Source organism: Kwoniella mangroviensis (assembly GCF_000507465.2).
Source record: "Kwoniella mangroviensis CBS 8507 chromosome 1 map unlocalized Ctg02, whole genome shotgun sequence".
Lineage (NCBI taxonomy): Eukaryota > Fungi > Basidiomycota > Tremellomycetes > Tremellales > Cryptococcaceae > Kwoniella > Kwoniella mangrovensis.
Genome location: NW_027062534.1, coordinates 684,238 through 710,162, shown reverse-complemented (window position 1 = coordinate 710,162; position 25,925 = coordinate 684,238). Strand labels below are relative to the sequence as shown.

At 43.1% G+C, this 25,925-nt stretch overlaps 9 protein-coding genes across 9 annotated transcripts; 3 read left to right on the top strand and 6 right to left on the bottom strand.

Annotated features, from left to right (window-relative positions):
• Window positions 1–149: 149 nt before the first annotated feature.
• Window positions 150–2,489, bottom strand: I203_105357 (uncharacterized protein; the record flags this gene model as incomplete). The annotated part of the gene is made up of 6 exons (XM_019144522.1): window positions 150–428; window positions 499–993; window positions 1,104–1,220; window positions 1,316–1,535; window positions 1,759–2,255; window positions 2,436–2,489. The coding sequence occupies 6 exons, from the start codon at window positions 2,487–2,489 to the stop codon at window positions 150–152; spliced, it is 1,662 nt and encodes a 553-aa protein (XP_019005857.1).
• A 449-nt stretch (window positions 2,490–2,938) lies between these two features.
• Window positions 2,939–7,427, bottom strand: I203_105356 (uncharacterized protein; the record flags this gene model as incomplete). The annotated part of the gene is made up of 12 exons (XM_019144521.1): window positions 2,939–2,992; window positions 3,073–3,420; window positions 3,507–3,735; window positions 3,816–4,555; window positions 4,622–4,690; window positions 4,756–5,330; window positions 5,402–5,650; window positions 5,710–5,912; window positions 5,987–6,600; window positions 6,701–6,832; window positions 6,897–6,982; window positions 7,115–7,427. The coding sequence occupies 12 exons, from the start codon at window positions 7,425–7,427 to the stop codon at window positions 2,939–2,941; spliced, it is 3,612 nt and encodes a 1,203-aa protein (XP_019005856.1).
• A 390-nt stretch (window positions 7,428–7,817) lies between these two features.
• Window positions 7,818–9,726, bottom strand: I203_105355 (uncharacterized protein; the record flags this gene model as incomplete). Its single annotated transcript, XM_019144520.1, has 7 exons — window positions 7,818–7,979; window positions 8,101–8,525; window positions 8,631–8,876; window positions 8,955–8,986; window positions 9,056–9,084; window positions 9,152–9,198; window positions 9,276–9,726. 7 exons carry the CDS (start codon window positions 9,724–9,726, stop codon window positions 7,818–7,820), a joined length of 1,392 nt encoding a protein of 463 aa, XP_019005855.1.
• A 514-nt stretch (window positions 9,727–10,240) lies between these two features.
• On the top strand, window positions 10,241–11,181 carry I203_105354 (uncharacterized protein; the record flags this gene model as incomplete). Its single annotated transcript, XM_019144519.1, has 3 exons — window positions 10,241–10,605; window positions 10,681–10,943; window positions 11,012–11,181. 3 exons carry the CDS (start codon window positions 10,241–10,243, stop codon window positions 11,179–11,181), a joined length of 798 nt encoding a protein of 265 aa, XP_019005854.1.
• Window positions 11,182–11,567: 386 nt separating this feature from the next.
• On the bottom strand, window positions 11,568–12,267 carry I203_105353 (uncharacterized protein; the record flags this gene model as incomplete). Its single annotated transcript, XM_019144518.1, has 2 exons — window positions 11,568–11,901; window positions 12,065–12,267. 2 exons carry the CDS (start codon window positions 12,265–12,267, stop codon window positions 11,568–11,570), a joined length of 537 nt encoding a protein of 178 aa, XP_019005853.1.
• A 1,386-nt stretch (window positions 12,268–13,653) lies between these two features.
• I203_105352 (uncharacterized protein) lies at window positions 13,654–15,669 on the top strand (the record flags this gene model as incomplete). The annotated part of the gene is made up of 9 exons (XM_019144517.1): window positions 13,654–13,881; window positions 13,971–13,986; window positions 14,131–14,193; window positions 14,268–14,379; window positions 14,453–14,552; window positions 14,730–14,849; window positions 14,985–15,281; window positions 15,390–15,479; window positions 15,553–15,669. The coding sequence occupies 9 exons, from the start codon at window positions 13,654–13,656 to the stop codon at window positions 15,667–15,669; spliced, it is 1,143 nt and encodes a 380-aa protein (XP_019005852.1).
• A 623-nt stretch (window positions 15,670–16,292) lies between these two features.
• Window positions 16,293–18,840, bottom strand: I203_105351 (uncharacterized protein; the record flags this gene model as incomplete). The annotated part of the gene is made up of 10 exons (XM_019144516.1): window positions 16,293–16,390; window positions 16,594–16,858; window positions 17,044–17,197; window positions 17,276–17,364; window positions 17,437–17,458; window positions 17,537–17,752; window positions 17,820–17,977; window positions 18,037–18,111; window positions 18,182–18,500; window positions 18,590–18,840. 10 exons carry the CDS (start codon window positions 18,838–18,840, stop codon window positions 16,293–16,295), a joined length of 1,647 nt encoding a protein of 548 aa, XP_019005851.1.
• An 816-nt stretch (window positions 18,841–19,656) lies between these two features.
• I203_105350 (uncharacterized protein) lies at window positions 19,657–22,644 on the top strand (the record flags this gene model as incomplete). The annotated part of the gene is made up of 10 exons (XM_065517750.1): window positions 19,657–19,689; window positions 19,744–19,842; window positions 19,910–20,073; window positions 20,146–20,515; window positions 20,614–20,844; window positions 20,933–21,538; window positions 21,752–21,889; window positions 21,983–22,078; window positions 22,186–22,494; window positions 22,570–22,644. The coding sequence occupies 10 exons, from the start codon at window positions 19,657–19,659 to the stop codon at window positions 22,642–22,644; spliced, it is 2,121 nt and encodes a 706-aa protein (XP_065373054.1).
• A 189-nt stretch (window positions 22,645–22,833) lies between these two features.
• I203_105349 (uncharacterized protein) lies at window positions 22,834–25,924 on the bottom strand (the record flags this gene model as incomplete). The annotated part of the gene is made up of 11 exons (XM_019144514.1): window positions 22,834–22,914; window positions 22,996–23,121; window positions 23,211–23,294; window positions 23,393–23,763; window positions 23,832–23,907; window positions 23,970–24,094; window positions 24,163–24,934; window positions 24,999–25,204; window positions 25,272–25,569; window positions 25,643–25,781; window positions 25,845–25,924. The coding sequence occupies 11 exons, from the start codon at window positions 25,922–25,924 to the stop codon at window positions 22,834–22,836; spliced, it is 2,358 nt and encodes a 785-aa protein (XP_019005849.1).
• Between the last annotated feature and the right edge of the window lies 1 nt (window position 25,925).

The window sequence follows — 25,925 nt, the reverse complement described above, 5'->3', positions numbered from 1 at the left end:
ATTATACAAGAAGTGATGATATCTCTATGATGTCCCTCGTCATTCTTTTTTTCACATCCTTCGAAGTCGAACTCGAAATAAACCTTGAGAGCACAGTAGGATATCCATCTAGACATCGGATTCTGTTAAATGTTAATTTCAACGATACATCATATCGTTCCAAAATCCCTTTCTTTCCTATCTTCTTCGATCAACCCCTGTAACCCACCATACCCACTGATCGTACCCTGCATATATCCACTATTATTGTGGGAAGGGTTTGAGGCACTGTTGATCCAACCGTTTCCTGAACCAATGACAGCAGCGTTCAGATCGAATTTGAAAGATTTTGAACCTGGATTGAGACTTTGCATTATAATCTGTAATTCGTCATCTAATACTTTACGTGCGAGTGTATCGCCTTCTCGAAGAAGTGAAGAAAATTGTTTCTACAACAAAAATCAAAACTTTGGGTGTCATTACTTGGATATGTGATGTATAGTCTCATGCTTGACTCACCTTCAGCTTGGTATCGACCTTTGAGAACATATCTACAATCTGAGGTGTCAATTTCTGACCATCTCCCACTAACGTCCTATCACTAGGTAACTCTCCAGCAATGAACAGTTGTAACGCATCACCCTGAGGCGGGGGAGAAGTGAACTGTTGTGTATGAGGTTGCGCAGTCCCACCGAAGTAACTCGTAACGTGTCCGTGCCCTCCCTCGGAAGTCGGACTGGTAACTTGGGATTGTTGGTTCGCAAATGTGGCTGTGATTATACTGGCTGCAGGAGACTTGGGGGTAGGTCCCAGGTTACCCATACCGAAGGGTATCTCCAATGGTGCAGATTGTATTATAGTAGATGGATGCAACAATGAAGAATTTGTAAATGGTGGTGGGATGAAGTTGCCAGATGGTGGAGAAGGTAAGAACATGCCTAGGAGTTTCTTGTATATGTCGCGGATGATAGAACAGAGCGTTGAGTGGGTTTGGTAGAAATCCGGTATAAATGGCTAAAAAGGGAGCGAGGAAGGGACTGTCAGTTCTTGATACAAAGACCGAGAAGCAGAAAACTGAATGACATGGATATGGTGATATATTTGCGTGACTGGGGTATACATACCATATTGACATTTAGCAAATACGTCTCCGCACTGTCCATCCCACTCGCGAAATCAGACATGACCGTACCGCCAGCAGTGACTTTCCGATTATTTCTCTGACCTCGAAAAAGGTTTTTCTGGATCATAAGATCGAAAAATCAGCATCGTCTGTCTAAAAAACTTGACGTCCACCAAGATCAAAGGAGTAGTAAGAAGTGAGAAAATCACTCACAACACCTTTCCCTCCTCCGGAATCACTAAATGTTTCCCACTCGTCCAACAACTTTAACAAAGCTTTGAGGAACTCGTTACTTGATGGTATATCAAACAAGGAGCTCAGCGATATACCTAGAATGTGAAAATTGCGAGCGCGACTTTCTAGCTGTTTAGGTCCGATGGAGCTTTCTAACGTTGATCGGGGTATTCGAACGGTGTTCAGCCAGTGGGTGTCACTTTGTAATCATCACAATTAGCTTGGATCGCTCGCATTAACGTGAAATGAAAGATATGTCCCTCTTGTCATGATGATATTCCTCGAGTTGAATCGACCATTATCATAGATGACATGTAAAGACTCTATAATTCTCCTTCCTCTCTCAAATCGATGAGCATCGCTGGATTCCGTACTCCCTTTCCTTTCACATTCACTTGATCGAGATGTGACATCCTACTCACCCTTGATACCATTCCCCCAAATAACTCCATCCTATGATCCGTTCTCTTACAAGTCTAAATACATCTTCAGGTCTCTTTATATTTCTTTCGCCTTTTTCATTGTTCGTATTCTTCTCTTTTATACTGTAATTCGCACTTGTACTTCTTCCTCCTCCATGACCATGTCCATGGGGATATCCTCCACCTAAACCATAAGTTCCTGGTCCTGGTCCATGAGTATGCGATGCGGTGGTGCGAGAAGCTAGAGAGATAGTATCCGCATGATAATGGGGATGGTTTTGATATTCAGGTGAAAATGAAGGTGAATATATTTCGTCATGATTGAATGTACTTGTAGTTGAAGTTAATGGTGTAGATTGGGCTGAGCCAGGTAATGACCCTCCTCCCCCTCCCCCTCCACCTCCACTAGTATAGGTTGAAGAAGATGGTAAAGGGATTGCAGATTGACGAGAAGATGAGGATGAGGAAGATGATTTGCCGAATGCTTGTAGTAACGACTATTGATCCATTTAGAATCAGTTAGCTAGTCTCGGGATGTCTGGTCTGGACCGATTGGATGAGATGTATGATACATACGTTAGACTGCTGAATACCAATGATGAACAGTCATCCGTAAGCAAATGAATTCCAGCTGATGAGACGATGTAAGCAAGCCTAAAGGTCGAAGCTGGACTCACCTTCCTCCTCATACTGGATTTCCCAGATATACTACCCAAAGCGTTAAAGTCCATGTTGGATGTTGTAGACCTGGTAAATCGTTTGTTGAAGAGTTTCCTCGATCATGCAGCTATACACGGGCTGAGGTGCCCTCTCGACTGAGACTAGCTGTGGATCTTCAAGAATTGTTGCAGTCGCTTGAAGTGAGAGATATAGGAATGGTGATGGTGATGAAAAGACACAACAAGTGAAGCAGTTCAACAGTTCCATCTCAACGTACTTGAAACAACAAACACCAAACACCAAACCACGTGGGGAGGCATCGTTTCAGCTCAAAGTCAAAGTAACAACTATTCTTTCCATTGTGAAATGCATGCCTTATGCTTCCATAAGGTGATTCATAGCCGTACAAGAGGCATGTCCAAGCAGGTATAATATGCATGATGAGGTATATGTATGAAAAAGCATATGACTAAAATCGCCGAGATAATGAAAACCACCTTGTCCACCTTCTTTGATAGTACTATGTCACCGTCACATTCAATCTGATACCCATACAAGCCATTTCGGCGCATAGCTGTAATATCAAACATGGAGTCATCAGCTTCTATTACTGTCTTGATCGAATGCGAAATGCGGGGATGAAGGGAAGCTCACATATCTGAACACATATGGGACAGCCACCACATCCATCTTTCCTTTCCTGACACCGTCTTTCATCCTTACCCCCACAGCGGTTGCCGTAGACTCTTTCTTCGTTTGATCCTGTTGATCCTGTTGGTGTAAATGAGAATCACAAATTCTACAATACTCTTTCATCCCTTCGTTCGAAGCGGTATCTTCAAATCCTAACGAGGTGAGTGATCCACACGATCGACAGATCCAAGCTGTAGAGTAATCCGAACAATTCATCAATCGATCTTGTAACAAGAATGAAGTTCCATGTGCTATTAACGCATCTCTCTCCATTTCTCCGAATCGAATACCACCCGCTCGCTTTCGACCCTGTATGGGAGTGAGACAGTAGGGTTAGTAAGGATGTCTCTGTCATACGAAATAATAGCCATATCCGATTGAAAGAATGAACCCACCTTGACAGGTTGTCTGGTCAACGGATCAACAGGTCCAGTCGTCCTAACTTGGAATTTATCGTTGACCATATGTCTCAATCTCTGATAGTAGACCAAACCAAGGTAGATATCCGCATGGAATTCTTCACCCGTTATACCAGAATACATAGGTTCGTTACCGTAGTAATTGTATCCGGCAGCTTTGAGTTGTTCACCAAAGTAATCTACAGGTCGATCGGAATCCGAGAATCTACAAATACCACGCGGATAATAAAACATGGTCAGCAGATGAAACATTTCGATCATAATGAATTATGAATGATTACTCACTTGAAAGGCGTAGCATCCTGACAAATACCATGCAAAGCACCCGCTTTACCCGCCAAGGACTCGACGAACATTCCAATAGTCATTCTCGAAGGGAAAGCATGAGGGTTGATGATCACATCAGGTTGCATGCCCGATTCGCTGAAAGGCATATCGATCGTCGGGAATTTCTGTGAACATACACCTTTTTGCCCATGCCTTGATGAAAACTTATCTCCAATTACTGGTGATCGAGGTATTCTAAGTTTGATATGGATCTTTTGTAATTCTGAATCACCCGAATCTGATCCTAACAATCTAACTTCATCCACGAATGCCACTTCATCTCCTTTATATTTGTGGAATTTCGTTTTACCAGTCGTATCGTCTATGTATCCAGCCAGGGGATCACCAGATTTGATTCGAGTTCCGATCCTTGGTAAACCATCGCGGGAGAGGAATTCTAAACATGTATGTTCATCTTTGATATCCCTTCCGAGACCGAAATGTAATCTAGGTTTTGATGAATTTCGATTGGCACCGACGGAATCTTTCAGATCGAATATATCAGATTTGTATACTGTACCATATCCGAATCCTCTTTCGTGAGCTGATTTGTTCAAGATCATCGCGTCTTCCATATCGTATCCGGTATACGAGATGACAGCAACGATAGCGTTCGTACCGTTGGGGAAATTGTCGAATCCATAGTGGTTGTGCAAAGCTGGTCGGACGACGGGTGTTTGACCGGATTGAAGTCGGTACTAGAGCGATACATGTGGATCAGCGACGATCATTCAAACACCTTCCACATGCGGTTGACAACTTACCATCTTGTTATCAGTTCGCTTGTTCAAGGCGGTAGAAGGTGTACCCATAGATTGTTTACCCATCTGACACTAAGTCCGCAGAACGAGATGTCAGTTTTCATCCCATCCATAACATGATCGATAGCTGAACCCACCTGGTACATATTTCTAGGACTCTGATTGAAATCCGAGAACGGCGTCAAATTCGCTATTACCGATAACATACTCGTCGGATCCAATTCCAAATGAGTCGTTACTCCATTTTCAATCTCTTGCTTTGTGATCGCGACATCCATGTATACCTGTTCGAAAGTACCCAAATGATCTAATTTACCATTTTCAAGGTACGTCACAGGTCTCATCATTCTACTTCGAGATGAGAACAAGTATAATCCGGGATATTGTCCTCCCTTCGTCACTGGTACATAACCAATTTCAATATCGATCGGCACCTTTGAGTTACCTTCGGTTTTCAATTGTCTCAACAAGTTGGCGAGCTGTTTGGATTTTTGAGGTGAGGCGTATCCGATAACTCGGCCGTCCAATTGGATACAGACCATTCGTCGACCGTCGATGGAAGAAGCGAATATCTGGGTCATACCGTGTGCTGAGAGTAAAGTTGGAATATGGGATGTATCGAGCTGACCAACGACAATCTTACAAGTGTGTGACAGATGATTCAAGAGACCACAAGGGGAACCATCAGGAGTATGTACTGGGCATAAAAAGCCTGTTCAGATAAAGGTGAGATATCAGCTTCTATAGTTGGTGCGATGGTGCTTTGCAAGCTGTGCCACTCACCCCATGATTCCGGTCTCAGCTTTCGAACATCTGTCGTCTTGAGTTCCGCAAAGAAAGCTCCTCGATGAATACATCTGAAATGTGACAAGTATCGGTAGAAGTTCAACTTCTCAGCGACAATGGTGTAACCTGAAGTTTGTTGAAGATCTAAACCAGTGGGGGAGACGAGATTTCCAGTAGCCAAGAAGTATGAAAGTTTCGCTCCGATATCCCAGTTGGTTTTGGCAAGGACTGATGTGAAGTATTTGGCTGCAAATAGCGTACAGCATCAATTTGATAGCAAGTAGTGAAATGGCATGATAACTCACGATCGGAGAAGCTCCTTGCTTTGCCTTGTCTTAGATCCTGTTGGATTTGCAATTTCACAGCATTCAAACAATCATCGAATCGTTCCTTGATGATCATACCGTATAAGAAACCGGGTAAGAGGACTTCGTGATGCTGTGGGGAATCAGGGTTATCGGCGCAAGTAGCACCGGATACGAGGGAATAAAGTTTTCGAAGCATGAAGCTGTACGTAGGATCATCAGTGAGAGCCCAACATGAGAAAGGAAAAGAAGTGTCTTTCGATTACTCATTACTCACATCAACATTCTGAATTTATCTCTTGGATTGGGTAAATGTACCAAAACGACCTTTGACAGCAAGAAGCTTCCAACTTGTATGTTATTCCAATCTTCCGGACAACTCAGGACGACTCTAAACTTCTCTCCCAAATAATCCAAACACTGTTCTCCAGTTTGCAGGTTCCAGGTTTTCTGACCTCTTAACAACAATTCTACACGATCGGTCAAAAAGGTGTTATCATATTCACCTTGAATGAGACCTTCGAAAATCTCTTTATCCGATGCGTTGACAAGAGCTTTGAGGATCAACATGAGTGGAATCATGTATTCGACTTTCCTCCATGCGAATCTAAGGGTGGCACCTCCGTTCGATAGATAATGAATCGTGTTGGTACATGCCGATTGATCTGGTCTGACACATCTGATCTGACATCCATAAGGTGTATAGGATACTCCTCGTTTGGCGAATGATGGTCGATATAGGTTGAGGGGATGATGTCGTCTTGGCAGAATCAAGTATCTAATGATTTTCTCATTTCCGTTGACGATGAAATATCCTCCGAAAGAAGTTGATTCTTCGCCGTGAGAGATGAGCTCTTCTGCGGAAAGGTTTTGGAGATTACATCGGATTGACTATGAAGTCGATATTTTGACATCACCATCAGCATAGCTCTTACCACTTGACAAATGCTGCGCATCACGATATGAATGTGACAGAAGAATTACGACTCACTCTCGTCATGATAGGTAACAAGCCACACTCCTTGATCTCCTCGTGTTCTCTCGATACTCCATCGGGGCCAGTGACAGTCCATCGTATATTGACAGTCAATCGCGATCGATAAGTGGTAAGACGCTCTCGAGCCTACATGATATCGATGATTAGCTGACTATGAATCGATATACAATTAAGATATACTCTTACTCACCTCGGCAGGGAAAATACGTCGTTCAATAGCCAACTTGTCCTTCTCCGGTACAAGTGGTTTCGAAAGCGCTACTCTGTCGATACGGTCTATATGAAATTCGTCGATGTCAGTCGACAATTCGTACTATTTAACAGCTCGATTATATATACAATATCGATCTCATACAATCACAGTGAGAGACAATCTACACAACAGGGAGGAGGAGAAGTGAAACTCACAACTTATCTTACTTCCAAAACCAGTCGAATCATTATCCCATTCCTTCCCATCAAAAACAACTTTTTCTCCTATATCCTCTACACCCAATTGTAATAACCCCTTGTTTCCCTCATCTTCAATCAACGCATTGAACGACTGGATATGAGGTTGTACCAATTCGTCCAAAGCGGGGACGTCGGATGAGGTGGTAGGTGGATGTCGGAATTGACGTTCTCGAGTCAACGTCTTGAATGTTGATTTGTCGACGACACCGACACCACTTCCCGAGGAAGATGCGAAGGATGGTGAGAGGGGGTCGAAAGAGGCTACCATCTTGAGATTGTTCCCTCCTTATCTTTTGGAATTGAGGGAGACTTGATGATGCTACTATGATGTAGTAACCAATAGTTGAACGCAAAGAAAGCCAAGCTGGAAAACATTTTCATCCTTGCACCTGCTTCGGACTGAACATTTTCATTTTTGTGTGCCTGATATCAAATAGCCCAAGTGGAGGTAGGGCAGCTCACGTGGCACAATCTGCACCACTTGTCAGCCTGATTTTAATGACAATCTGATGCATACCTATGAATAGACAAATGGGAATATATATATATATGCTCAATGCTAAGTGATTACAAATTTGACAAGGTCCTATATACTATGAATCTATCGAACAATCTATAAAGGGGTAAAGATACCTCTGGTAGTTGGATGAGACGGTGTTTACCATGCGCCTTGAGTGATCAGGCCCCATTTCCTCAACTGTTCACAAGCGGGACTCTTCTGTGACCTGATCTCTTTCAACTTCTCCGTGTTAGCTCCTATACCGAAGAATCCCGAGTTCTCGTTGATGCGCTGTTGTTTGCGATCTAGGAAGTATTGGCACTGTACCAGGAAAAAAGACATCAGCCATCAATCTTCCAAACCACAATACTCGACATCATTGGTATCACCCTCTTTCTTCTCTAGCTTCGACCAGATGAAGACATCAACAAGCATGACTCACCTCATTCTGTAATCTCCTAGCATAAACATTCTCCACCCCTCTCTCAAATCCTCTCAACTTCGAGCTATACAACCCTTCATTGGATTTACCTTTCCTGCTATCCGGTATAGAATTGTATATCTCTGATTTCTCCCATTCTTGTCCATTCACATAATAGGGTACTTTCCAATTAGACGTTTCCCTATTAACATTCAACCTTGTAGAAGGCTCGAATCCATATGCAGGATCAGGTTGAGAGGTACCGGTAGATATCGATGGGATGATCGAAAGGAGGGCAAAAGCAAATAAGATGATGATAGGTAATAAAGCTACCAGTGGTGATGACTCGTTTGCGCCCCCTGCTGTGGCTGGACCACGAGGTTGAGGACGTCGTGATCGACCTCCGTAATGGGCTTGGAATCCACCAGGACCACCAAATGTGAACACTACGAACCACCAATCGTCAGCTCATCATATCCTGAACTCACTGATCCGATGTAAAGGATACGAGGAATCAGGTGAATAACAGCTGAAACTCGATGTTAACTCACCATTAGCCTGTCCGAAAGGTGATCCACCAAATCCACCACCACCACCTCCAAAGAACATATTAAACAGATCTTCAGGATTGATTTCCGTCTGATATATTCCTGGTCCACCTCCTCCACCTCCGAAACCACGCATACCTGACGAAGCGGACATTCCAGGATTACGCTGTGTAGGGTCATATGAAGGGTTCGAGTCGAATGCCGCTTTGAGGTCAGGGTCGGATAAGACTTGGAATGCCTTTGAGACCACTGTCAATATTGTAAAACGATATTAATCAAGCGTATACTAGACAAGCATCGTTGAGGCCGATAATTCGAGGTACTCACTCTTAAACGCTTCGTCTGCTCCTGGTGCATTACTATTTCAGATACATCAGCTAACTGGGCGATACTCTTTTCGAAGCAATCAGCTAATGGCGCAAACGTACTTCTTATCTGGATGTAAAGCCAGAGCGAGCTATCATCACACGCATATGCAAGTCAATCTGAACGTCATACACAGTCCAATTGATATCTTTACACACCTTCTTATAAGCTTTCTTGACATCATTCTCCGTACAACTTTTCTCAACTACCCAAAACCGAAAAAAGAACGCCAAATCAGTAAATCCCTGTGTAAAACCAACCTCCAAGTGGTGAGAAACCCACCAGATAGTATCTCATAATATTCATGATGTTTACAGCTCTTAACCCTTTTCACCACTTCTAATTGTTTCGCCGTATAACTTTTCTTGCTTCCTGTACTTTCCTGTTTCGTACTTGCACTAGCACTATGTCCAGGTCTCGTATGAGCCGAGGTGATATGTTCTTCTACACCCGTAGCTTTCCCTTTACTCCCTCCTGCATCTCCATTACCAGTTGGCGTGGAAGTACCATTAGGTGTTGATGCAGGTGCCGGTGTGGAAGTACCAGAACCGGAACCTGATCCACCTGATTCTATCTCCCTTTCTATAGCTATGACCATTGCCTCTCCCTCTGCCGTTGAATACAAGGATACGGACTTCCTAGCGAATTTCAGTGCTGAGGGGAGGTTCGAGTTGGCTCGGTGTCGGGAGGAGATGGATAGACATCGCAGAGCTTCTTCTTTGTTAACTTCCATGGTGGGTGAAATGGGCTAGTGCGAATGAAGATGACAGCTATATGGATTGAAATTGACAACAATGATGTGATAGCGGGTTTTTGAGGGTATCCCTGATACAGAAGTAGGCAGACCACAGAAGTCCTGTCGTATCTATCTAGATATATGTTGACAAAGTATGAGTTACAGGGTTGATATGCTCGTATATTCAAACGCTTATCCTGTAAAAAGATGGACTATAGCAGACCACCGGTCATCGTCCTTACCAGATACTGAAATATCCCTGAACCTGCCACGACGATGGTGTCAGGTGCCACACTCACAACATTACCGTTATTCCCGTGTGGACCAGCTTAAGTTGCATGTTGTTGTTGCCACCTACTCAGTACCTACATCGATTGATCATTCAACGTTGTGAATCCATTCGTTCTCTGATTCACTTTGATCAAAAGTAAACAAAGATCCACTAGATACAAGTTTCATCACTTACCAAAATACCGAATTGGAATCACTGAACAGAAAAACACCCAACAAGATGCTTCAAACAATACATCTTCATCTCCCGTCCCCATTGCCCTTTCAAACCCTCCACATCTCCCCTCAATCAACCATATCCGACTTACCTATCCCATCCCCTTTCGACGACAATGACGATGTGTATCTACGGACGACCTCTTCAATCTTATCCCCCTCTACATCCATCTCATCACTCCAGCACAATGATAACCTAAATCACCCAATCAACATACATGTCTGTGCGAGGCTTCTGGGTGGGAAAGGAGGGTTCGGAAGTCAGCTGAGAGCAGCGGGAGGAAGGATGTCTACTGGTAAAGCAACGAATATGGATTCATGTAGGGATTTGAGTGGAAGGAGATTAGGTACGATCAAAGAAGCTCAGAGGTCAGTCAAACGATTCCCATCTATAATCCTTCTACTCGTAGACGATGAAGTACTGATATTCATCCATGTTTGTAGGCAAGCAGAACTGCTCGAATCTGCACCAGCCCTTCGAGCCAAACTTCAGGCAGAAGAAAAATCAAAACTTGAAGCTTTAGAGCGTAAATTAGGTATATCACAACCTGACAGTCCGGATGAGGGAGAAGGGTCGGGGTCGAAGAGGAAAGTAGATGATGTGAATTTGGAAGAGTTGGCAGCTAAGAAATACAAATTTGAAGATAACAAGTTTTTAGAGGAGAGTAGGGAGATCAACGAAAGTGTTAGAAATGCAGTTTCGAAGGGTGAGTTTAACTATATTGTTACTGTATGATTATTTTATGCGAACTTGTAACTGATATCGTGTTCATAGCGATGTTGCTCAAGAAAAAGAAGAAAACATCTACCACCACCACCACTCCTGCTACTACTGCATCGACCGCCAAGTCCGATCCAAAGGGAAAAGCCAAAGTTGATGAATTAACTAAGAAAGAAAAGGAGAAATTATCAATGCCGCCACCTGCCTTGACCAATGTCGCGTGAATTGGAAAGTAATCAGGTATCATGTTTAACGTTGTACGTGTACTTGTCCAATATGAAATGTATGTAAATTGCTGTTCTTTCATACGTGCCCAACGATACCTGTCATACATCATTATCATATCATTCGTTATTCGTCCAGCATATATATAACAAGTGTATCTACAATCATTCCTAGATACAGATCTAACACTCCCAAAGAGACAATATAAGACATATCAAACCTGCGGATTATAACCATGGTCGTGATTGGCGATCTTCACATTTGTTGTTGAATTGGTTTCTGCCCGACAGACGGGAGAAAGGAATCAATCAGTTAATCAAGTCATTCGCTCATGATCGGAATCGAATCAAATCATATTGATGAAGAGGCAGACGTCAAATCGAGATCAACACCTACGTTCCTCTTTGTCTTTCTCTCCATTCTCAATCTTCAAGATCCCTTTCGTACCACCCTCTGAGCTCTTGATCGTATATTCCGACCCTACAAGAGTAGAAGTAATGGATTGTCTATGATAACTACTCCCACTATTACTGCTAGACGAGTGTTGTTGTTCCGATTTAACATTGTTATGGGTATTTCGACCAATACCAATACCGAACCCAAAAGTATGTGTCATAGGTGAGATAGGTGGTGAAGGGATATTGGTAGAATCTATCCAAGTTCGTCGACGACCTTCGGTTGAATGTTGAGCGATTAATTTGGTCTTATTCAATTGACGTCTTTTTGACAACGACAACGGCAATGACAATGACAATGAACCCACATCATGAATTATCAGTAAAGTCGCATTGCTTTGTGTCACACGCCATATGCGGTTTGTTCTTTTTAGAAAGAGTGATATTTTCATAGGATGTTGATAGATGACTTTCAACTAGCACTCACATTGAATAAATCCAGTACATCATAGCTATCAACCAAAATCCCACCACTCCACTTATGGTCAATACTATAGACAATACGGTCTTACTTAACCCTCCTCCCCCTCCTGTAGAGGTATCATCTCCGTTGGACGGTACCCATCCTACAGGTGCGCCATCGGGTGGTGGGGTGAATATGAATGTTCGTGAGGAAGTCGTCGATGACATGTCAGTTATGGTAGATTAGTTTAGTAGTAAAACAGTCAGACAAGGAAGTAGTATGCATCGTATCGTTGTCTTCATCTTGTTAGTAAATACATGTTTATCAGTCGCCACTCTTCTCCAATGAGTAGAAGCAGAAACACGAGTTTAGATATCATCCTTCTAGACTGATAATTGGAGATACAGATGCACACTGTATCGCCATGTTTATTGTTATATCCGTACAAGGTGTATGGTACATCTGTGTACATTGTACCTTGTGCATGGATCGATACCTACTGTACACAACATTGTCCCAGTCCGGCACATCCATCCGATGTTCCGAAGACATCATTTGATTTGGGAAAGAAATGGAATGAAGTGAGATAGATGATCGACAAAGCTCAGCTCATCGGTAGAGTCGAGATCCTATAAAGGTCCCATCAAATCAACACACCTCACACCGCCTCGGTGATCGTGGCAAGCTGATTAAGCTAAAATGGGAGATCCGTGCATTGCGGTTGTGGGTTACATGTCGCTCATGGGCTGGATTATCTGTAGATCTAATGATTGATTTTACGCCATCATACCATATCAAGGTGTTGTTGACAGTACAGTCGATACAGTTACCAAAACAACGCGAAGATTAAAGTTCCAAGCAAGATACAAGTAGAAGTGGCAAGTGGTACGTAACCGATATCTCCAACCGCAAAATTCCACCCTGAAGTTCTCCCACTCCACACTCTCGAGATTCCGGTAAGATCTGCCTACAACCTTCACAGAGTTCATTTCGTTCAACTTATCCATTCAATTGATCATTGTTTGCTTTACATTTTCTTTCCCGCCCGGCAGATTATTTTCTTCTCAAACATAGACATATAGACTTTCCATCTTCTCTTTCACTCGTGACTAGACGATCTGCATACAAGTATAACCCCCTCGTGATCCGATTATAACGCATCTTCCCACTCGAGTCAAGCACAAGCCAGCCTTGTCTACCCCAAAAGATAATTTGATCATCCGGCTGATCCGGTTCTACATACCATACCTCGAGTGGACATATATAAACAAGACAAAGAGGTCCTTTCATCTTATCTTCATTAGATCCTTTTGCGACTATCCAAGAGCGACACACTGTTTATCCCTCGAGGTATCTATCACGTTTCAACCTGCCGCTTCGACACGCACGTTCCTTCTACTTGTTACCTCCACGGGGGGTGATCCATTCATCGCATCGAGATACCGCCATATAACGCACATTTGTTATTTTCCGATCTCAACTCGAATTTACGACTCAGATCAGCTCAGCTCAGTGCTTGCCGCTACACACGATAAGGTATAAATACCTCTTCATTCTTGGTGGTTGCCCATGACCATTTTCAATATCGATCAACCTCATTGAAGTCATTAACAATGTCAAATATCGATAAACCAGCGAACGGTGTGATGTCCCGACCAGAATCTACTTTACCTACTCCCGCACTCTCACCCTCCAATTCCGCTGGACCTTCACCGGCGTTCTCAACCGTCCTTCAATCTCCCGCCGTATCAGAGTTTGAACTTGAGAACCCATTCGATAAACTCCAATCTCAAGCTAGAGGGGATGGATGGAATATACCCGAATGTTGGGGTCACAGAGGTGTGAGTCGGAGTTCATCCGTCTGACATTTCCAATCGTAAAACAAGGTCATGATAGCTGATAAACATTGATGGGATATACTACTGTACAGGCTTCAGCAAGTTTTCGTGAGTCATTGTGCCACTTGATGATAAGGATGATCATCACCATGATGTCGGAGTTGACATATCCATCCTTTCAACACATCATTCTTTGCTCATCTTCACACGTGCTTACCTTGTATCCTTCTCTTTTTTCGTTCACTCCAACAGCCGAGAATACGAAAGCATCCTTTGTAGAGGCTTGTAAAGCCGGCGCAGATGGTATCGAGACGGGTGAGTATACCCACTTGATCAGCTCGCTATACTTCTGATTATCCCGACATACTGATCTTATGATTCCAATTTAGATATCCACATAACAGCGGATAACGTGCTTGTCCTGTTTCATGATCCGGAACTTCATCGAACGACCGATGGTCAAGGATTGATACATAAACAGCCATGGAATGGTGTGTTGGAGTGAGTAAACGCTTGTACATCACTCGCCCAAAACCTAAATTAAGAGCAATATGTTGATACTTTGTATGATTAGACACGTTCGAACTAAGAAAGCACCTCATCAACCTATCCCCAAATTCACCGAAGTCTTAGATATCCTCTTACAACCTGAAAATATCAATGTCAAATTGAATGTCAGTATCGTATCATCCCTTCTTATCACCCATCTTTCTGTCATTCACACCATCAAGCAATCGTCTTCGCGACGGAGAAGCAGAAGCAAAACGCCTCTTTCAGCTTTAACATTAGACAGAAAACACAGCTAATCTTTATTGGGCCCACCACTCGGGCCTATCCTTGTTTTATAATAGATCGATTGCAAAGTCGAGAATGATCCTGTTAAATTGTTCGGATTGATCAAAGATGTCGTACAAGGATATGAAGATTGGCAGAATAGGTTGGCACCTAGATTGATCCTGGGTATCTGGCATGTGAGTTTATTAGTTTATTTTACGTGTACAATAACATTAACCGTCCAAGAACCTATTGGTCAATGTATAATCTTACGTCTTAACAGTGATCAGTCGGTTCATTTATGATGGTCTCGCTGATTCACCAATACATAGCCCAAATTCATCACTCCTGCATGTACCATCCTCCCTTACCTCCCCCGATACGCCATCTCCATGTCACTCCCTCAATGTCGTAAATACTTTTTCGACAACTGCCACGGCTTTTCGATATTGTACGAAGCTCTCGCGTCTTCTGACGGAGCTCGGTTCCGTGCTGAATGTGCGGCAAAGGGTAAATCCATTTGTGCTTGGACGGTGAACAACGAAGAGGAGATGAGACAATGTGGGAGATGGGGTGTGAAGAGTGTCATAAGTGATAAACCAGATTTATGGAGGAGTATAAGGAAAGAGGTGAGTCGTCATTTTGCCCTTCTCTGCAATATATCAAGCAGTCAAACAAGATGTAGGATAGGATAAAAAGAGCTACGGCTGATTCGAATAAAATCGTTGATATTGTAGATCGAAACGGATAGAGTCAAAGCCTTGAAACCTACCATCCAATCATACATCTTACCATTCCTGAATCCTAGGTATTATTGGTTCTATCATGTGAGTGGTCTTTTCATACTTCTTCAAGTTGCTACGCTCGTGCTGATTCCCCGTTGTGTTCGATGTATCGCAGCAACGTCTCGCAAGGGAAGAGACAGAATACCTAGAACGAGAAGGTGGAACTTTTGATATTCACCTTCCAGAGATATCATTAGGTATATCCAAACCTCCTAACACCACTACCATGTAATATTTAACTTCCATCAAACTATTCTCGTAAATATCCTTGTACATATAATCAATCGTTTCCGATTGATATTCATATCAAACCAATTGGACAATTTCTCTGTTGCTCTTTCTTCCGTCACTCAATTTGCATAGTTAACTTTATCTTACTTTACTGTAACTTACTTTCGCTCATCGGTATTTGATAGTTTCTTTTGCTCTTAACTCTTGTAATTCATAACCACTAATATCCTCATTCACACTCATCAGACCATGCTTTCTGCTAATCACAATCTCAATCCCGTTCGGTATTCTACTTCTTGTTCTTTTTTTTTATCTCATAGTCCCATTTAATGAATAACGATTGATGACTTCCCCCTAACACGAACGCGTTCACATAACTTATCAATTCCATTGAGATCGGATAACAGAACCACAGAACCTCGTAATGTAAGAACAGTCACAATCAATCGATGCATGATCATAAGTATATTTTCATATAATTTCTACTTCTTCTGCTTCCTATTTCCCTTCTCGCATCCAATTCAAAAGGCGAAAAATCACACTCAAGAACGACGTAAAGAATAACCTCATAAACTCGAAAAAATCAAAGGCATCTGAGATATCTGACTACTCCTGATCCACTTTTTAAAGAGGGATACCACATTTACCACTGACGTTGATTTGAACAGCTTTGATCTCGGTGTAGTTCTCCAAAGCGTATTCACCCAATTCACGACCGAGACCTAAGTACAAAGAACATTTGTCAGCAAATTGATGCACTAGTACTATCTATTACCCTAGATACGTTCCCACGCCTCGCGGTCCGAAGTTGCCGAGACCGACACCGACACCGGCGGTAGTATGATGGTTACACCAAAGATAGGACAGGGACGAACAAGGTGAAGAAAGAAACACGTCGAAGATGATGTGAGGAAAGAAAACTCACCAGATTGTTTGAAACCACCGAATGGGATTTGAGGGTGCAGCTCGTTATAACAGTTGATCCAGATCGTACCGGCCTTGAGGTTGGCGGCAACTCTGGTGGCTCTCGAGATATCCTGAGTGAATACAGCTGAGGCCAAACCGTAAACCGAGTCATTGGCAGACTCGATCACTTCTTCCTCTTTCTCGAAAGGTGAAACAACCACGACGGGACCGAAGATTTCTTCCTTGACGATCTTCATGTCAGGTTTGACGTCACCAAATACGGTCTACATGTAAAGCAAGCGAAAAAAAAAAACATGTTTATGTTAGCCTCTCATCTTCAGGGAAGCTAAGCTGTCATGGACAAGTGTATCGCAATAATACGATCGACAGGGAGATACGTGTGATAGGGAGATTACAAAGACTGGACAAAGAGCGTTTCTGTTTCGGTTAAATAAAACACAGGACTTACCGGTTGGATGAAGTAACCGGCATCACCAACTCGTTTACCACCAGTGATAATGGTAGCACCTTCATCTTTGCCGTGTTCGACGTATTTCATGATTCGGTCATATTGGAGCTGAGAGACTTGAGGTCCTTGGTAGGTGGTAGGCTCGAATGGGTCGCTGTGACATATGCAAGAATTAACACAATTTTTCGATTATGATGGGCGATAAGGAGGTCAAAAGACAAAAGACACTTACCCGACCTTGAGTCTTGAGGAAGCCTCCTTGAAAGCATTAACGAACTTCTCGTAGATTGGCTTCTGGACGTAGATTCTGGAGCCAGCGCACTGTATCATATGCAGTTCAAGTTGAGTTTACGAAGTATACCTCCTCAGCTCGGGATCAGATGAAAGACTTACACAAGTTTGACCGTGGTTGAAGCTGAATAGAGGATTAGATTTGTTTGATTTGATAAGCGATTAATCTTGAGACGATCCAGAAAGATACGAGTCAACTCACAAGATACCTTGAGCGGCATATTTAACAGCTTCGTCAAAGTCCGCGTCTTCGAAGATGATGTTTGAACCTTTACCACCGAGCTCGAGAGATACTTTCTTGATGTTGGATTTGGAAGCTTCTTCCATGACCAATCGACCGACGGGGGTAGAACCGGTGAAAGCGACCTTGTCGACGTCTGGGTGAGCGGCAAGAGCGGAACCGACAGTGTTACCGTAACTATACACATACAGTACGACTTGTTAGCTGATTGAGCAGTTGAGACCTAATCGGGGTTTGGGCTCACCCAACAATGACGTTGATGACCCCGGGAGGTACACCAGCTTCCTCGAATAGCTTGGTCATGTAGAGAGCGGTCAAGGGGGTGAGTTCGGAAGGTTTGATAACGACGGTACAACCGGCTGCAACGGCAGGTGCGATTTTCCAAGCGAACATAAGAAGAGGCTAGAATGGATTCTGTCAGTTAAAGGTCGTCGCGGTTGACATCAAGATAGATAACATACGAAGTTCCAAGGGATGATTTGCCCACAAACACCGACAGGTTCGTGTCGGGTGTAAGCGAGCTTGGCTTCGGTAGTCTAGATGGAAGAATCTCGTCAGCTCTGAGCAATCTTACTGGATACCACATAAGATACGTGTGATATTTACCTCGATGACTTTACCGTGGATCTTGTCAGCCCAACCACCGTAGTATCTGAACGTTCTAGCGGACTCAACCACGTCGAAAGCCCTGGCAGCGGTGAAGGTCTTTCCGTTGTCCAAAGCTTCAATGGAAGCCAGGATATCGGCATCTCTTTCCATCAATTCAGCGATCTTGATCAAAAGTTCACCTCTCTTGAAACCGGGGGCGTGAAGACCCCAAGTGGTGTTGAAAGCTACATGAGCTTGTTTGACAGCTTCGTCAACATCGGCTTGTCTACCTTCTGGGATGGAAGTGAGGACCTCTCCGGTGGAAGGGTTGTAGACGCTAAAGAGACGTACTCGTCAGCTTTCTATATAGTAACTTCAAGTCATCGAATACAGAACAGAGTAGAAAGAGGATAAGATGATACTCACTCGATGGTCTTGGCGTTCTTGTCCAACGATTTTGACCATTTACCATTAATATAAAGGCCGGTTGGCACCTCTACTTTACCTTTGAAGGCAGAGTGGTTAAACTCGTGAGTGAAAGTAGGATCGGACATTGAGTTGAAGAATCTGATTGATCTGTTTCTAACGTAAGATGAAGTAGATTGTAAAGAAACGTTTTGGTTGATACAACGAGGTGCTGATCGCAAGATGGAAGTGACTCGAGCTGGGGAGATCATCTTGACCAGGTATATATATATATGTATTCGACAAGAAACAATAAGATCAGGTGCCAGTGGTAGGCGGTTAGGATGTCGTACAGGGAGTATGCAAGCACTCAGACACCGAAGCCAACCAAAAAAAGAAGGCGAAGAGGAAGAAAAGTCTGGTGGATTTAGAGGGAAAGAAGTAGGGTGATTATGCAACCAGCAAGGGGGAATGATATACCATTCGACATACCTCTCGTCACTCGGCAACATCTTTGTACCGGTCCGATGTTGTATTCACCACACACTTCCCCATCACGATTCCTATTGAACCTCCACATCGATACGAATAGACTCCTGTGCACCACGTAGCTCCGGAAAAAACCACCCGCTTTTTAGCCTAGTTGACCTGTTTGCGATTTCTCACCCCTCACACCCGCTTGTCAGTGTATGTCATGATATGCGAGATGGTTGGTCGATTCGTTAATTCCGAAAGAAGAGGACCGATAGGATGATGTGATCCCGCTCCCCCGGTTATTGATCTACCTGTAACCACCACATCCACACATTCCTTTGAGCTAGACCAATCAGATCATTCTCCCAAAGCGCTGAGACTAGGCGCGAGAAGGAATGTTCGGCGGCTTCCACTCGCATGCCTGACACCTGATGATGACCGGTGCGTGATCCCGGAGTTGTGTGACAAGTCCGTTTAACGTGTCTCTCTGGAATTAATTCGACATGGTAGATTTAATCTCATTAGCTTGCTGATATCCTCGATACATAAGGATGCTTCCATCCCAATCACATCATCAAAGTTGATCCAAGAACATTGGCCAATATCAGCTCAAAATGCCTGCTTCTCCTGGCAAGAAGTCGCAATGGGTAGGTCTACCATTCATACATCACTGTCGAGTCCTGACTGATTCATGCCTTCAGAGCGAATATACCAACTCGGAAGGAAGGAAATATTGGTCTCACGCTACCACCAAGCAGAGCGTGTGGGAGAAACCTGATGAGCTGAAAACCCCATTTGAGGTTAGTCAGCTGGATCTCTCTGGGATCGCTCTCATCAGCTGATGTGTCTATGATCGACTGTCAATAGAAAGCACTGGCCAAGACTCAATGGAAACAATATACCTCGAAAGATCGACCATACTATGTTAACACGGTGACCAAAGAGACAAAATGGGATTTACCACCCGAGTTGAAAGAGCTTAAAGCGAAGATTGATAGAGAGGAAGAAAGGAGGGCTCAGGGCTTGACAAGGTAAGATATCATTCTCAATCTGTTCATGATCGAGTCAGCTCATCTAATTAACGTTTCATGGTATATGATCAGCCCCGAAAGATCCAGATCACCTACACCAGAAGATATCCGAGAACTCAGAGAAGCAGCCGCCAATGCCATCGCGCCATACGGTAGTCTTCCACCTTCATCGACCGAATCACCCTCGTCAAGAAGAGGATCAGAAACTCCGCAAGTCCAACAACAATCACAACAAACCAATGTGCCTGCATTACCAGTCATCGTCATGCCTCCTGGAGGGTTCGCCGACAGAGCTAAAGCGGAAGAAGCGTTCATCTACCTGCTCAAAAGGGAGGGTATAAACGAACAGTGGACATGGGATCAGACTATGAGGAAGATCATCATGGACCCGCTGTATAAGGCTCTAGATACGCTGGCTGAGAAGAAAGGTGCTTTTGAGAAGGTAAGTATCATACAACTTTACTATTCCTATTTCATGTCAATCTTCATAATTCGCTCCTCGTGGTATAACACAGGCTGATTTGGTGTTCTGTGGTGTAGCACATCAATACTATCCTTGATTCCCGACGTCAAGCCAAACAACTTCGAATATCCAAACTTCGACCAATCTTCCATAAATTGTTCGCTTCCAGTCCCGAAATAAAGAGTTACTCAACTATGAAGACTGCGGAAAAGATATTCAATAGTAATCGATATTGGCGTGAGGCTCAGTATGATGAGAGGGCGATGATTTTGGAGGAATATGTTGATGATCTAAGGAGCATCGAAGAGGTAGGTGTTCGCCCTGTGTTCACCTTGATCCTGCCTTGTAGATTATCCGAAGGAACAAGCTTTGGCTGATGATTGCTTTTACGTCTAGACCGCCGAAAGGGAATCTCGAGATCGTAATATCCATATCCTCTCAGACCTCATTCGCACTCTTGACATATCCGTCTCCAGTCGATGGAGAGAAGCCCATGACCTTATCGTCTCTTCAGAGGAGTTCAAGGCGGATAGAGAACTTCAGAAAATTGAAACTATCGATATGATACAAGTGTACGATACCTACGCTCGACAACTTGAGATTGAACATGAGGAGGAAAGTAAGAAATTGAAAATTGAGAATGTCCGAAAGGCTAGAAAAGCTAGAGAAAATTTTAAAGTCCTCTTACACCAATTACAAGAACGTGGTGATTTGGATAGAACAAGCAAATTCAAGGATGTTTATAAGAGGATCAAAGATGATGAGCGATATTTGACTTTGTTAGGATTACAGGGATCCAACCCGTTAGATTTATTTATGGATCATATAGATGATTTGAATGAAGAATTCGAAACCGCTTCGCAGAAGTTGGTAAGAGCTTTGAACAAGGATGGTAAAGAGATCAAACTGGAGACCACGTTTGAAGAATTGGATGAATGGGTTAGGGAATTGAAGATTGAAAATCAATTTGATGAGAAATTGAGAAAGGATATTTATGATTTGGTGAGTGGGATATCATAAGTTGCTATGTTAAAATCAAAGAAAATACTGTCTCAATTTCGTCCTTTATCCTCCTATATCTCATCATACCTGATCTCCACATTCTTCGCCGCTTTGCGCACGCTCCACTACACGTTCTTACCTATATTCCAGTCTCTACCCCTTGTTTCCTTATCAATGGTCCCAATATTGACAATCTCTCTGGCACAACCATAGATACACGGTAAACTCAAACAATCTGCCGAAGACGAGCTCCGTCGAGCGGAGAGAAGACGAAGACATCGTATCGACGATTTACGATATGCGTTGAAGAAAGTAGGTAGACATATCGACCTGGAGATGACATATGAAGAGGTAAGTGCGATTTTGATCTGCTTTACTCGTACTTCATGCGTGAACGAGGAGATGTGATAACACGTAGCTAATTCGATGAAATGGTGGGAATAGGCATTACCTCATATGAAGGATTTACCTGAATTCAAGGAAGTGGTTGACGAGGAAGATCGTAAAGTTGCTTTTGAAAAATTCATCAAGAGACAAAAGGTGAGTTTGCGATTCAGAGTCGTGAAAATCGATTGTATGATGACGATGATGATGATGATGATGATGATGCTGCATACTGATGTCATGGAAATGATATTGCTCAATAGGAAAAACTCAAAGAAGCCGAATCATCCGAAGTTGGATCTACCCGAGAACGTGAACGCGATAGAGACAGGTATGAGAGAGATCGAAAGTATTCTTACTCTAATTCCAAGGATAAAGATCGAGATGAACCCATGGATATCGATGAGAAAGATAGAGAAAAAGATAGATCTTCGAGAAAAGATCGAGAGAGGGATAGGGATAGAGAAGATAGAGATAGAAAAGATCAACATCGAGATAGGGAAAGAGATAGGAAGAGAGGATCGATTGGTCCTGATGATATCAAAGATAAAGATAAAGAGAGGGAAAGTAAGGTGAGTAATCTAGTTATAATCATAGTAGTAACAAACAAGGGGAACAAACTAATCAAATCACTTAAATTGATGCAGCGACGAAGAATGTCGTCTTCATCTCATACTCACTCCAGAAAAGACAAAGATGATGTAGAAGAAGGTGAAATCTAGTGAATGATTGCATCTGGAAGGGTATCTATCGTAAGGTGGTGTAGCTATATATCGTTCGATATAGGTTGAAAACGCATCATATGTGATACAATAAACTCCCAAATGCATATGAAATCTATATATATATAGAATATATAAGATATCTCCTCACAAACCGATATCACTCAAATACAGCTAATAGCAATCGATCTACTCGGCCTTCCTCTTCTTCTTTTTCTTCTTCAAATCTACCCCTGATCCAGATCCTCCATCTGCATATTTACCGGTTTTCTACAATACCGAAAAAGCAAACATCAGTGTGATCGAATCGATACATAAATCAGATTAATCGCCGCTCAAACTCAAACTCACCTTGTTCAACACCCTCTGTAGAGCTCTTCTAGTCTCACTGTTCTCAGGGAACGAAGTGGGGTCGAAATACTGAGATGCGTATTCCAACAACCATTCGGGTCTTACTTCCGTGACGGTTCGGATGAACTATTGGCGAAGAAAGAACATATAAGTCAGCAAAGCGATATGATAAAAGACAGGAGGAGCGACTGTTTGGATTATTACAATATACTCACATTGGCAGTCGTTAAGACGAATTCATTATATATAACCCATTCAGGTGTGGTATCCAATCCGCAAGACAAATGTAATCTGACGACCTGTAAATATGTCACAAACAAACTAATTAGCACTTCCTTATTCCTTTCTTTTGAACCCTACTAATTAGTTCCATTCGAAGTGGAGTGATATCACTGACCTGATTATCTTTCACCGTCATATAACTTCCCTTCTCTCCCTCTTTATGAGCGACTTGCATGAAGAAACCACAAGTCAATGCCTGTCGGATGTTATTCCAGTAATTCTTATCTTCCCAAGCTGTCGAACACAGCTCCAAATCGAATTTCTCCATCGCCCTCTTCAATTGAGTTCGGACGTTATCAGCTTGAGCCAATGATCTCTGATTCAGATAATTCTGCCAACACCAATTCTTCGCGTCTCCCTCGTTAGACTTGTATGCGTGATACACGTTCAGGAGGGTAAGATGATCACCATCAGGATGGGTGAATTGAGCTTTGGCGAGGTCCGCTTCTTTACGCTGGGAGGCAGGTCGCATAAATACGTTGGGAACTACAAACAATCAAGACTCAGTATATACCCTTGATCTCACCCGGCGGCAAAGCGAAGAGAGGACATACCAGATAACATAGCTGTGAGAGAAAGCATCTCGTTACTACATCCGAATTCTGGACTAACGATAAGCATCTTAGCGAGCTATATAGGAACCATCCGTCAGCTAAAAGTCGTGTTATCGCTGAAGCTTTATATAAACTCACCTGAGGATCCAAGGGGAATTCAGCCATGATTTGACCCAGAGGGGTAAGATTACCATCATCATCTAGCGCAGAGAGGTAGTGTAACAACTCTAAAGCTCTCATGATAGTCTCGGGAGCAGGAGCGTCTACGAGTATACACCCACATCAGCATTGTGCGATTCAACGAAACCTCTTTCTCAACCTTGTAACTCACCCATATAATCGAAATGTACCAAATCCTTTATACCCAACTTGATCAATTCCAACACCGTATTCGCCAAATTACTCCTCAAAATCTCTGGATGCGTCTGTTCTTCCAATTCTTTGACGAAATCTTTCTCTGTATACAATCTGAAACATTTCCCAGGTCTGGTTCTACCTGCTCGACCAGCTCTCTGCATCGCCGAAGCTTTCGATATAGGCGATACCAACAGACTCTCCACTCTTATTCGGGGGTTGTATACTTTCTGTTTACAGAATCCTGGATCTACCACGTAGACTATACCATCGATAGTCAAGGAGGTTTCAGCGATGTTGGTTGATACAACGACTTTTCGACCAGGTAAACCATCTTTACGTGCTGGAGGTGGAGGATCGAATATACGTTGTTGCTGATGAGGTGGTAAAGATGAATATAACGGTACGACCAATAATGGTCCTGCCATTCCTTTATTCGATAATTCTTCTCCCTCCGCTCTAATCTTCCTACAAGCGTCTTCAATCTCTTCTTCACCCGTCAAGAACAGTAATACATCTCCTTCGTCTTCTGCTTGATGGATAAACAGGACAGTCCGGATGGATGCTTCGACATAATCGTTCTCTGGTTCTTGGGTGAAGAAGGTTTCTACAGGGAAAGTTCGTCCGGAAACTTTGACAACAGGTGCTATACCTGATGGTTGACCATCCCCAAAGTATTTCTGGAATTTCTCAACATCAAGTGTAGCAGACATGACGATGATCTTCAAGTCTGGTCTTCTTTTAGCGATCTACAAATGAACGGTCAGTTGTCTCTTTAGTGGTTCGTAACGCAATTGGGTTCTCAAAACTCACATCTTTCAGCAGACCCATCAATATATCCGTCGCCAAAGTTCTTTCATGCGCTTCATCCAAAATGACAGTGGAGTACCTTTCTAACAAGGGATCGTTCATTGCTTCTCTCAATAACATACCATCTGTCATATACTTGAGGAAGGTTGTACCGGGTTCAGTCATATCTTCAAATCGAATCGAGTAACCAACTTGTTTACCAAGTTGGACTTCATACATTTACCATCAGCATACATCGCACATATCATACATGAAAATCAAGGGATTTGTACTCACCATCCATCTCATCAGCCACACGCTTAGCTACACTCATGGCAGCCACTCGTCTGGGCTGAGTACAAGCTACCATCTTCCCTCTCAACATTGGTAGATCCGAGTAACACACGAACTGAGGGATCTGAGTAGTCTTTCCCGAACCAGTTTGACCTTCCATAACGGTAATTTGATTTTCTGAAAACACAGTTAAAAATTCTTGCATTTTCTGATAGACTGGTAATCCCTTTCTTTGCTCTAATATCTTTCGATAGGATGTTGAGAAAGGGGATAGACCTTTGAAAGGGTTCACATCTCCATCCTGTATCGGACATCAGTCTATAAGATATGACCCTAATGGATATTGGAAAAACGAAAAGAGAGGATTTACTCACCATGATTGATTTGGCTTGAGCAACAGATACTTTCCTTGGTACCAATCCATTCAATGGGTTGCTCGCTTTCCCACTAGTACCATTGATACCTGTAGCGTACCCGTTGGTTGAAGATGAAGCAGCCATATCTCGATGAGCACTAGGCAAAGCAGGATAAGAGTCAACTTTTACACGATCGGAATGCTTTCGCGAGATAGCTTACAGGTAAGGGTTATCGACGGGAGGAGTGGAGGAAGAAGAATCGCCAACCATTTTTGATCGCTTGGAAGGAGGTTCGGCCATC